At 44.8% G+C, this 12,232-nt stretch overlaps 1 protein-coding gene across 2 annotated transcripts in view; it reads right to left on the bottom strand.

Moving 5' to 3' along the window:
- Positions 1 to 8,653: 8,653 nt before the first annotated feature.
- Positions 8,654 to 12,232, bottom strand: part of LOC103797645 (janus kinase and microtubule-interacting protein 2) — a 17,391-nt gene continuing 13,812 nt past the window's right edge. For both annotated transcript variants that reach the window (XM_009069868.1, XM_009069869.1), the window contains 4 exons: positions 11,840 to 11,917; positions 11,027 to 11,230; positions 9,321 to 9,386; positions 8,654 to 8,704 (listed from right to left, as the gene is read on the bottom strand). In XM_009069868.1, the coding sequence (XP_009068116.1) occupies positions 8,654 to 8,704; positions 9,321 to 9,386; positions 11,027 to 11,230; positions 11,840 to 11,917 (399 nt within the window). The remainder of the gene's footprint in view (positions 8,705 to 9,320; positions 9,387 to 11,026; positions 11,231 to 11,839; positions 11,918 to 12,232) is intronic.

Below are 12,232 nucleotides of genomic sequence, written 5' to 3'. Positions count from 1 at the left end.
CCATACAGTGCCCATGGACCCCCCGGTGCCCCCGGCCCCGCCGTACCCACACGGTGCCCCCTGTGCTGGGCCCAGCAGGTGCCTCTGCGGCTCCGAACGGAGTCCAGATGTGCTGAATATCTTCGTGAACGTAAAGTGATTTTTTTTAAAAACGCTTCTGTTTTATTCTTTATACAAACTAAAACACCAGAGGTCATCGAATCCTATATTAAATACATAAATTAAAAAATAACCATTCATAAAACTTTACATACAATAAGGATTCTCTCCTACACATTAATATGGTACAGATACATGTCCAGTGTTTATCAAAGGGTCATTCTGCCAAGTCATTTACAATTCTGTTCTTGAATAGACACCAAAAAAATTGGGAACAAAAAGTATATATAAAACCACAGAGGTGCTGATGTGAGGGAGGGCAGGGGAAGAGAAAACCCTTTGGGTCACCAGCAGCTGTGTCTGTCCTCTGAGGTCTGCCCCAGTCAGGACAGCCTGGCCTGGGCAGTCCTCACAGATGCCATGGAATGAAAAGCTTTGGGGTTCGGAGGATGTTTCCCCCTGAGATGAGGGCAGGGCAGTGGAAGATGAATGCCTACAAAAAACAGCTTCCTTGGTCCCCCAGGCACATCAGTCAGAGAGGATGGAGCTGTGAGCTGGTAGCACTGCAAGAAGCACTGTCCTTCTGCAACCCCAACTGCCTAAACTCATCCTGCCTAACCAGGCTCTCATCTGAAGTGCTTAAATTGAAAGAATAGTCTTCAAAGTCTCCCGGCTTGGTCAGTGAAGGTGAAGAAAAAGTAGCAACTGAGATCGTGGTCGAGCTGACTCGCACTACCTTCTGTGACACACCTCCTGCTTCGGTGGGACGGATAGTCTGAAGTGCTGGTACTCCCAAACAGCCCAGAAAGAATGGATGTGAGGGACCTAGGGCTACATCTACTGTCCTCAAAGGCTACAGTCACCTGGTTTTTATTTGCTGGCTGGGTTTGGGGAGGAGAGATTGGCTGCAGTGACTCATCTGAGGAAGGATTCTCAATCCTTCCCTTCAATGAACGTCAGGAACAGCAGAAAGTTCTGGATTAATAATCCCATGACAGAGGAGGGTCCAGAAAAAAAGAATCAAAAAGCTAGTTGTCCACAAGATGCAAAACTAATCCTGGAAAAGTGTACCAGTTGTGGCAGCTAGACAAGTCTGGATTGAGTTCCCCATACCTAGTTTGAAGTATACTTTCATAAGCTATGGCAACAATTTCTATATACAACAGGGAATAGATAGGTATATGCATATATATGTATATATATGTACATATACATATATACTATATATAGATACATGTATATATATATACACAAACACCAAAATAATTTTGACCTAGCTGATAGCAGAAAGTTTGTACTAACTCATATCAGCACGTGAGTTTTAGGCATGGCACGTGTTACGTGGCAAGGAGGGCAGAGCAGAGGTGGTTCAGCTCCTGGAGGGAACAGCAGTCGCAAAGCTTTGCAGACCCAGAACGCTGTGGCCTGAGTGCCAACCCCACCCTGAGCCCTTGGGAATGGAGCACCTGCATGCACATCTATACACATCGGAGAAAGGGAGTGGAAAGCAGGCGAAAATGAGAAATGAAATCAGACAACGCAGCTCAGGCTACGTGATGAAACCTGCCACAAGATCAGTCAGGTACGTCCTGAAACTACTGGTTGCATCTGTGCCATGAACCTTCTCTATGACTGCCTAAAATGAATGTTCCTAGTACACTGTTTTTCAGATCAAACCAGTGGTGGAAGTTATTGCACTGTCCCTGGAATCAGGTGCTGCTTGTTCTGCAAGAAAGGCTCAGTGCTTTAACTGCCAGCCCTAACGCTGGGGAAAGCAGCCTAATGGTGTGAAACTAACTTGTGCTGCAACAGGGGAGAGAAGACCAGGGGAAGAAGGAATAACCAGGCAGAAAACTTCTTTTTGTAGCTAACAAGCTATTGTGAAGCTGCTTAGTGGTCTCCAGCTGTCACAGGTGTGGGACAAGACACTCCCAGGGCCTGACTCCAGAGCTTCAGGACTGAACTGCTAGCTCATGGAAAGCACATGCACATTTGGGTCCATCTTATTTAGAGTCTTCTGCTGGGGAAAAGAAACATGAACAAAGAGCATGCAACGCACCTGCAGTCATGTAACACATCTGCCTACAAGCCTGGGTTTTGAAGAAATGAACCAACAAACATACAGCTTGGTGCAGAACTCGGGAAACCCCTTGGCTGGACCGGAGTGCTTCAAGAAGATGTGGTCATTCTATAATTTAAATTAATTTTAAGGAGCAGGGGAAAAAAATCACTTGCTAATAGCTTCTAAGCTGTGATGTAAGGCTTAACACGATCTCCTGGCATTCCAGAAATGAGGATGTTAGGAGCCTGTGGAGAAACCAAGCCCAGCACTACAATGCGGTAGGGTGAATGGACATTGGTGATTGAAAGCTATTCTGTCCAAACCCAAAAACATCTATGAGCAGCAGCATCCTCCATGCTAGAGGAGCTTCCTCCCTGCTATTGCCAAGGAACTGCTTTTTACCTGCTGATCTACTGGGGCAAGTGACTTCACTGCTTTGTGCCTCAGCCGCTTCACCTGTAAAAGTAAACAGTCAAACAAAGGAGAAGCTTTTTGAAGCCCACTTTAAAAGCTTCTGATGAGCAGTCTGTGTGCATGAGATGTTGGTACATGTGAGCCCTGTTTTGGAGGTGTAAGGAATGCACAGGCTGTATTCTGGCCTTAGTTTTCTGGTTCGCAGTACAGACATCCATTTCTCCCAGTTAAAATTAAGGCTCTATCACAAAAGACACAGCCTTGCCACAGGAACCCAAAGGCTGAACAGGCACAACTCCATCCCCAGGGAAGTGAAGCCAGAGGCACAGAGAGGTGCACTACCAGCCCAGCAGTGAGCAAAGGGAGGCTGGGTGCAGCTGGCTGCACTGCTCCCCAGGGCACAGGGCCCTCGCAGTGTTTGCTGCAGGCGTGATGCTCCTCGTGGTCATTTCTAACAGAGCACTGGGGGCATGGACCTGTGACCCTCAGGGAGGCACCAGGGCCAGGTTTCAGGCTTCCCCGTTAGAGAGGTAAGTAATGCTTTGAAATGCAAACTACTTTTAGTTACTCTTAACCGTGGAAAAATCTAAACAGACTAGCGATACTTCTTACCATAATAAGGTTGCGTTTACACAGCTTTTCCCCATTTTTGGTTTACATGTCATTGATTAGAAAGTCAGCTAAGAAAGTCAGTTGACAAGCTGAACCAAAATGTTTGTTCCAAGCTGGGACAAACCAGCTAGAAGCTGATGCTTTGTGGATCATGTCACATGGACAAGGGGATTGGCTTTTGCACCCCCATCTGTCCTCCAACATTTCTTTTCTTTCTCAGAAGCTACTCTGTCGGTCCAGGGATCCTCAGTGGTTGTTCACCAGTAAAACCAAGTATAGTCATTATTATCTCAATGGCAGTCTTTAGAGAGTATGAAAAGTATCTGATAATAGACTGTTCTTCATGGAGGGACAGTGAAGAGAGACGAGGCTACAATTCTGTTGGAAACCTCCTCACACCCTCTTCTCCCGCTCCTTGGCCAAGGCGGGCGGTGCTGTGTTACGATCTCAAGCACAAAACACGGTGACCTGACCTGCCCATCCTGCAGTAACCCAGACTGGTTTTTTCCTTTCTTCCTCCCACATTGCAGCTGTCATTTGTTCCTGAGGTTAAAACCAAAGCGGGAGATCAGGAGTCCTGGCAGCGAGAAAGCCAAACAGTTCCAACCGAGCACTTTGCTGTCAGCATCTCTCCACGGCTCGTGTTTCTCCTGCTCTGTCCCGTTCACATTTGATCCATTCCTAGGATGACAGTGTGACAGTGTGATTGCCCTGCACAGCAGGGATAGATTTTTCTGTTGTAACTTTGGTTCCATGCCCAAGACACATTGACTTGATCCGCTGAAAGTGGTTCCTTCCCTTTAAGTTCTTCCTAGGTGATGTAGGTTCACAGTTTATTTTTCTTCCCCTTTTGTAACTTCAACATACAGAATTTCATTAGATGCAGCATATATCATAGCTTTAGACAGGAACTGTCAGGTAACAAATTCTGAGTGATGGCTTTAAAATACAAGGTGGTTGCAGTCTTGGCTACAGGTTGTTAATTTTTTACACTTTTTAAAATAGGTGTAAACAATATTATCTTCATTGGGGGTGGAAGCATTTGCCTTTATAAGGACTTATCTGTGTGGTCGGGCACTCTAAAAATAAACAAAAAAGAACATCTGTATCAGATAAATTCCTCCACCTACCTACCCCAGCTGCCAAGATGCAAACTATCAATCAGGAAGCTGAAGAAGTCTGTTCTTACAGTTATCAGTGCTAAACTGGTTTTGTTTGTCTGTATGAAAGGCGTTTGTGAAAATTCTGGGTAAGTTGCTAAGCCAGTCCATTTAAAACCCCCTAAGCACAGCCCTCTGGCCCATCAAAGTCCCCACAGGCATCTGCAGATGAATAGTTATGCACAAGTTTCAACGACTTGAACCAAAGCTGCCTAAAATTCAGCAGTGGCAGGAGACATGGCAGCAGGTGATATCCCTGTGGTGTCGGGGCAAGACTGGAATTTTGGCTAACACAGCACTGAGGCAAACACAGTGCTGCTGTTCTGAGGAAGCCTTCCCTACCTATGGAGAACAACTTTGGTTCTCAGGTTTGAAATCAGGGGGAAAAGGGCATGTTTTGTCTTTGTTCTCTCAACATTCAAGCCTACATGGTAAAATTCACTGGGTGCAAAATTCACGCAGACCACACGTCCTTATGTGACACAAATAAGTGAATGTGTATATTCACAAGCACAGAGAAAATCCCACAAAACAGGAATTAGAGAGCTTCTGGTCTGGATACTACATACTGCTGCCCATGGTTTCATCCATGCTTGCCCTTCATTACCTAAGTACAGCAGTGAGTGTTTGTGTTCACTCTGGGCGAGAAAGAAACCAGAAAGTATCATCTGTGCCAGCATTGTGGTTTTCTCTCAGCTGGTTAAAAGGTCAGTAAGGGACAAACTGCAGCAAGGCACAAACAAAACCAAAGACCTTTCATCATCAAGTGGCTCCCTAGGTGCATTTCAAGAATGCATTGTGCTTTTTGTTTGTTTGTTTGTCCAGGATCTGTTTGAAGTCCCTTATGATTAAAGACAGTTCACTTGCATCCAGAGGACGTAAAGCAATTTTGCCAAGATCCACTGATAATATATACCTTGGTAGTTGTAAGAACAAGAAATGCTGGTGGCACACTCCCCATGCCATGCTCACCTTTGCTGAGTTAGTCACCTGGAAGGCAGGTGTTTTTTAATGTGAATGGAAACACAAATCAGTGTTAGTTTTTCTCTCAGATTCCATGTATTCCAGCCTCAGAAAATAAGACCTTACTAAAATCCCTCTCAGTCTTGCCAACACCATTCCCAAATTGCTTCTGCTTGGAGATTTCCCCTCAGGTACTGGGTGGGGGGGGGGGGGGGAATGGAGGGGTGAGGCAGGGGGTGAGGAGCTTACCATTGCCTTGCTTTTGAGGAACTGTTACAAGACTTGATGCTTTGCACCTGTGGAGTGACTGGCCTTGGTAAAACACTCTACAGGTGTCATGCGTGCTGTGATGCTGGGCCTGCTGCAGCTGGCTTTACAGTTCAAGGGAGTTCACAGCAGTGCAGATCCTCTGGAAAAGCATTGAGTTTATATATCCCACACACACACCTCACCCATAAGATTTTTCCATTGTCATTGTCCCATTCCCTAAGCCACTGCATCTCCACCACTGTCACGGCTCCTTCCTCTGTCACTCAGCTCACTGTAATCCATCTTCTTGATCCCTGCCTGACATTCATAAAGCCAAATATGCAAAAGCAGGATGGGAAAGGCAAAAGAATCCTTCATTTCCTGGTGGTCCTAGGAGTGGCACAACCACCAGCAGGTTCTCTGGGGCTGTAAACCACATTTCAGCTCATTCTCTCTATGGGGAACTGGGCACCTAAGGGATTTACCCCTGCTAAAGCTCAGATGTCGTGTAAAACAAGGGGAGAACCCATTGAAGGAGATTGGCTCAGGGCAGGGAGGTGGTGTGGGGAGGGAAGTGAAGTCTTGACACAGCCCCTGAGGCATCCGTGTAAAAGCCCAACAATGGCATCAGTCACTGCAGCTGGGGCAGTCCTGCCAGCCCTAAAGACAGCAGACAAATGCTGATGTTGCCTTTGACTCTCAGTCCTGCTCAAGGGACGTGCCAGCAAGGTGTGCATCACCTCACTGGAGCGCGAGAGCCGAACGGGGCCAGCAGCACATGCAGCAAGGGAATAACAGCAGACCTGCTAGAGTTTTAGGAGAAATGTGGAGCGCTGACCATGAACATCTCATTAACTTTTCTAACCAGCCAATACCTGCCCTCAAATTAGGCCAAAAGGACCTAAGTGTTTTCAGCAAATATGGAGGTTTTGCTGTATTTTTGATGGACCTGATTCTTCTTTTCTGTGATGGTTCTCTCCTTCCTGTGCTATGGAGAAGGAAGGAAGGGCTGCTGCTCTGCAAGGAAGAATGCAGTCTGCCTTCGAGTGCATTACTGCAGAGCTCATTGTGAGGCTGCTCAAACACATTTTTTCTCCACATGCAGATGCTGAAATGTTACAGGGCACTAGAGATATTTCCGTAGGCTCCAAGACAAAGAGCTAATCAGCATCACTGGAATTCCAATGTCAGAATAATAGGTTGGGTATTTTTTCTATTTTGGGAAGTCTTATTTCAAAAGAGACTGCTATATACTTGCAATTCCTGAAAAGCCAAGTTTCTTGTCTGTAAGGTCTGTAACTCCCAGCTTGCCTTCCCTTCTCCTCTGTGCTGGCACACCAAACCATGCAGGAACCTCAGGAGCACACATTGGCATTTTTTCCCAGGACTATTCCTATTCTAAGTTCAATTACACTGAATTAAATTTTTCATGTGAATCATCTTTTCCTTTTCTAATGAAAAATATGTCGTATCTATAAGCAAAAATTATTTTAATGCACTTTTGTGAATATTTTTGGCATTTGCAAGAAACTAAAGTCAGGTTTTCACCAGTCACAGCCGCTCAGAACATCTCACAGCCACTGTGCTGTGTCATGGTTCCCAGAAACCCTGCAGCAGGAACATTAGTAACTGTGCAGTCAGAACTTAATCTGTTTAATGATCACTGGATCGAGGCAGAATGTTTCAAATAGCAGCAGCTCTAAAATGATACTGGCTGTTGTTTACGAGAGCTGTGATCACTGATCTGCCCAATTCCTCTGATTCTTTGCTGTGGTTCGTTCCCTATTCAGCCCAACCTCCACATGTATTGCTGCCTCAGCACATGGAAACTTTCATTTTGGGGTCTGGCTGGACTAGGAGGCAGCAAATTCCAATTGATGTGGATAATTCTGAGAGTTGTCTCTGCATCAGCACAAAAGTGCAAACAAAATCCTTGATCTAGCTGAAATGAAGCACAAACTAGGGGGTTTTCCTTAAAGGGAAAAGGAAACCCCACCAAACTGGACCCATGCTACTTCATTATGATCAGTACCTTGAATTGCACCTGGAAATAAAGGCTGAGCATGGCATAGCATCTTTCACACAACTGTATTCTCAGCTTGCCTCAAGTGCAGAGCAATTTATTCACTGACATAGCTGAAGCCAGAGCCAAGAGACACAGTGAGAAATTTAACGGTATGGGTCTGCCCCCAGAGCAGAAAATTCTGTTCTGCCATTACATATTCCTGAGACTTTAACATAATATTTTCTAGGCTAACTTCTGTTATCCTGCACAAAAAGAAAGATCATCTCGGACCAGCATCCTGGTTCTGGAAGTGGGTAGCCACAGGGGGAAAATGGGCCTTATTTCCCCATCTTCACATTGCTTTTTGAAGTCTGAGCTGCTAAGCTGTTGTGGCAAAGACTTCTTTACATCCTGTATTCTTAACTATCAATGCTTGTTTACATTAAGCTTAGCATATGATAATTACTTGTACGGGAGGAGACAGTGAACAATAGCAAGCTGCTATCCACCCATCCATCCACCCATCCATCCCCCCAATGACAAATTTTCTAGACTTCTCCCATACCTCCTTTTAACAGTGTCACTTTCTGAGCCAGAAAAATCCTTCCATCTCCCTGTCTCCCTCTTCCTTTCTCTCAGCAGCTGATCATTCTTCCTTGCCCTTCTTTGTACCTCTCCTACTTCTGGACACAGAGCTCTACCTGTTATAACCTCCTGATCTATGTCCTAAGTGTCAGTTCAGAGCCCATCATAGTGTGTATATGATTGGGGTTTATCACTGTTTACCATCTGCATCCCCTTGCAAACATCAACACTGAATTTCACCTGCAATTCCCTTTGCTATTCGATACTGTGAAATTCTTGTTACCTTTTATTTTTGCAGTTCTGAATAGCACAGTATCACCAGCAACTCAGCAGAATGACAGCCCCCTGTTCTGAACTATTACAAATTGACAACAACCTGCTGAATTCTCTGACTCCAAACATCCACCAGAACACACAAGTATATGATCCTCAGCTCTGTGCAACAAGAGCTAGCTTTGGGGAAGTAAATAAAACAGTCTTACCTTTCCAAGAGGCACAGTGACATCAAGGCCAAAGAATAAAGGCAAGAGAGAAGAACAAGAATAGAAACAGAAACTGCAGAAGAAAAAGATGACTGTGTTAAAACTAAAGTTATTGGCATTGTAGAATTAGACTAGAATAACCATGCATTCAGAAAACACTGTATTTCCCCAGTAACCTCTGTAAGAGCCACACCATGTCCAGGCTCAGAAAACAGACCCCATCAGTTTTGGTGATGGATTACAACTGACACCATATTGAAAGCGTGATGTCTAACTGTCACTGTGAACCCCTGTGGGTTGTCTGAAGTCACAGAGCTCCATATCAAAACCAGCATGGGTAGGATTTTTAAGCGCATTACAAACCAGTGGCTGCAATCCATGCTGGAAATAGCCTGGGAAGATATATATGTATATATGCACACACACAATATCAAACCCTCACACAATTCCATGTTCAAAAATGTCATGAAGTATTGTAAGATTAAAGTCTGTATCTACTGACACAACCTGAAAAGAAAGGGCAGTGGATCATCATCATCACCACTAAGTGCAGCTGATGGAATAGAACAGAAAGGTCGTGTAGTTAAGCAAACTGGGTCACTACTTCTAGCACGAAGTTGAAAGCAAACTGGGTCACTACTTCTAGCACAAAGTTGATTAGAGTACTTCAGAAGCATAACAGAACCAACCTTTTCTTCCAGGTCCTTAATTTGCCTCTTTTGGATGTCAGTCTTATCTTCTAAATCTCGGATCCTCTGAAAATCAGGAAAGAAGGCGTTGACTAAATTCTCAGTAAATCTGCTGCATTGAACAAGTAACTTGATGTCCCAAGTGCCAAAAGCCTAGAAATCAACAAACCCATTTCTGTGGCAGAAATCTTGTGTCGTGCCATGACTCCATCCACTCACCCTGTCAAACCACAGCTTCACCACGTGTGCAGCTGCTCTGTGATGCTGCATAAGTGTAAATTAATACCAATGGTGGATTTGTTTCATAGTACCTCTTTTATATTAATCCTGTGTTAAGTAGATGGAAAGTGTAAGATCATGGTTATGCACTTTAGAATTCTATCATGATGCATTAAGTCTGATGTGTTGAAAGAGGATTCAGGTGTTATTATTAGTTCCAAAATGATAAATGTACACAATACTATGAAAACATTGCTTCTGTGATGAGTGACATATATGTAACATAGTCAAGGTGCGTATTCTCAGATTTTCAGCAGAGCTAGGTACTTTCAGAAACATTGTGTAACATTAGTTAAACTCTTGCCTGCTTGGGAAGAGATATCCCCCAGAACAGAACTCTTCAGTATGGAAAATGAGGCCTCGAAGCTCAGTATCTCTTCTTTGTTTAGCCAGCTCATAAGACAGGTGGCAAACAAACAGCAGAAATCCAAAGAGGCACAGAATGGTTCACACTGGAAGTGACCACAGTGGCTCATCTTGTCCCACCTCCCTGCTCCAGCAAGGTCATCCCAGAGCACACGGCACAGGACTGTCTAGATGGATCTGGAATATCTCCAGTGAGGAGAATCCACAACCTCTCTGGACAATCTGTTGCAGAGTGTGGTCACTGCACAGTAAAGTTCTTTCTCATGTTCAGGTGGAACTTCTTGTGCAAGTTTCTGCCTGTTGCCTCCTGTTCTATTGCTTGGCTACCTCCTCCTTCCCTTGCCTCTTGGCCATTCCCAACCCCACCTGCAGCTGAGGCTGGCTCAGAGCTGTTCCAAGAAGCCAGAACTGCTGTGGCAGTGTCCCTCAGGACAGCAGCCATGGCTGAAACTAAGAAGCTCCTGGTAAGAAGTCGGGGGGACCCAGTCTCACATGTCCAACTCTGGATCAGGCAGGACTGCGAAAACTGCATCTTCCTGTGAACTGGAAGCCCCTAACCACTGGGCACGTGCTTCTCCTCTCTCTCATAAAATCCGACTCAGAGCCGAGTCACGGCGCAGCTCCCACGCCAATCAATGTGCTGTGACTGTTTGCCATTTGCTCCTCACAGCCTGCAGAGCAGCAAACGTTGGTCTTTGAAGGAGAAAGGCACTGCTCTGACTCAGCACTGAAACACACACTGCCCACTCTGGGGGACAGAGCAGAAGCACCTGGCAAACAGACACCTCTCCCACGCCACAGGAGCCAGCAGCATTCCCCCTGTCCCTCCTGTGCCCAGTCCCAGAGCTGATCTGTGCAGGCAGAATTCTGGATGATGACTCTGGGTTGGAACTCAAAAGCTCCACAAGCTTCTATCACATGTGTTTGCATGCACAGAAAAGACACAAAGCAGGAAACATTCAGAGCTCCCTCATGGGCTGGAGCCTGCCAAGTTTTACCTCAGATCATACTCTTACACAGCAAGGCTGAGCAGATACAAGTGTGTGGCTCCTTTTTCTCACCTGATGAGCCTGCTGGAGCAGCTCCATCCTCTCCTGAAGAATCTGGCAATCATATTCTCTGCTTTTCCTCAGCATCTGACGCCTTAGCTTTTCCACTGCTGTCCTCAGCTCCTCCTGCTGCTTTTCAGTGAGTAGCTCCCCAAACTTTATCACCGTTTCTTGCTGCAAAGCATTGTACAAGGTGGCTTCAAGCTCCTGGATCCTCTGGTTGATGCAACACCAAAAGCCAATTAGAAATGAAACATGGTTTAAAACACATTGGGAACTGGGGGGTTGATGGCAGATTCAAGCCCCTGTGTGAGAGGTGCTCCCTGTGCTCAAGTATGCAAAAATGTGAAAAACAGACTCAGAAAATGTTCCATGGTCTGAAAAAAAGGATATGAACTTTTATTTTTAAAATATTCTAATACTTATTTTTACTGAAAGCCTTAACTTTTACTTTTTTTAATGCATTTACAGAGATGCACTTGGATAGAATTTTCATACCTATTTTAAGTATAAAATATTTCACCAATACTAAAATTTTTACCCACTGTGCTAAAAAACTCCAGTTGGACAAGCTGATATTAATGAGCATTATCTGCCTTTAGCTGACAAAAGAGTTTCAGACTTCAGGAGATGTGCCATTTTACGACATGAAAAGGCAACATGTGTTGCATCTGTGCAGACTGCATCACAAGAATGAGAAAAAAGCCAAATTTTAACCCCCCAATACTAACAAAAAAGCCAAAACCTCTCTTCCTGACCCAACAGGAGTTTGTGTCTTGTCACAGGACTGGCCAGTACATGCTGTAGAATTTCCTTTGTACATACCATGTATGCTTGGTCAAGAGCTTGCTTCCTGTAGTCTAATTCTTCCTCCAAATAGCCCTTTATTTTGCAAAATTGCTCCTACAATGAAGGATCATTTGGACAGAAAAATTAATTAGTCACTCCAAACACTTTTGGAAGTTTTATTAAATCATCTACAGATATCTGATTCAACAGTACACGGAAGGAGACTGGTCTTCAACTGGCACTGCACTTATTAATATCTGACTCAGGTAGGAAACAAGGAAGGGAAAGCAGCTGTGGATTGCTCTTGGCATGAGAATACATCTGACCCACACAGAACTGAGCCCATCATCTCTGTTGGCTTCAGTGGTATCACTTGGACTTTTGGTTGTGTAATTTAGGGCGTTCCTGGGATTTTTCTGCAGAGATCTT

Source organism: Acanthisitta chloris, unplaced genomic scaffold, assembly GCF_000695815.1.
Source record: "Acanthisitta chloris isolate BGI_N310 unplaced genomic scaffold, ASM69581v1 scaffold39352, whole genome shotgun sequence".
In the NCBI taxonomy this organism is placed as follows: domain Eukaryota; kingdom Metazoa; phylum Chordata; class Aves; order Passeriformes; family Acanthisittidae; genus Acanthisitta; species Acanthisitta chloris.
The sequence above is the reverse complement of the archived record's forward strand: the minus strand, read 5'-3'. Positions and strand labels throughout refer to the sequence as shown.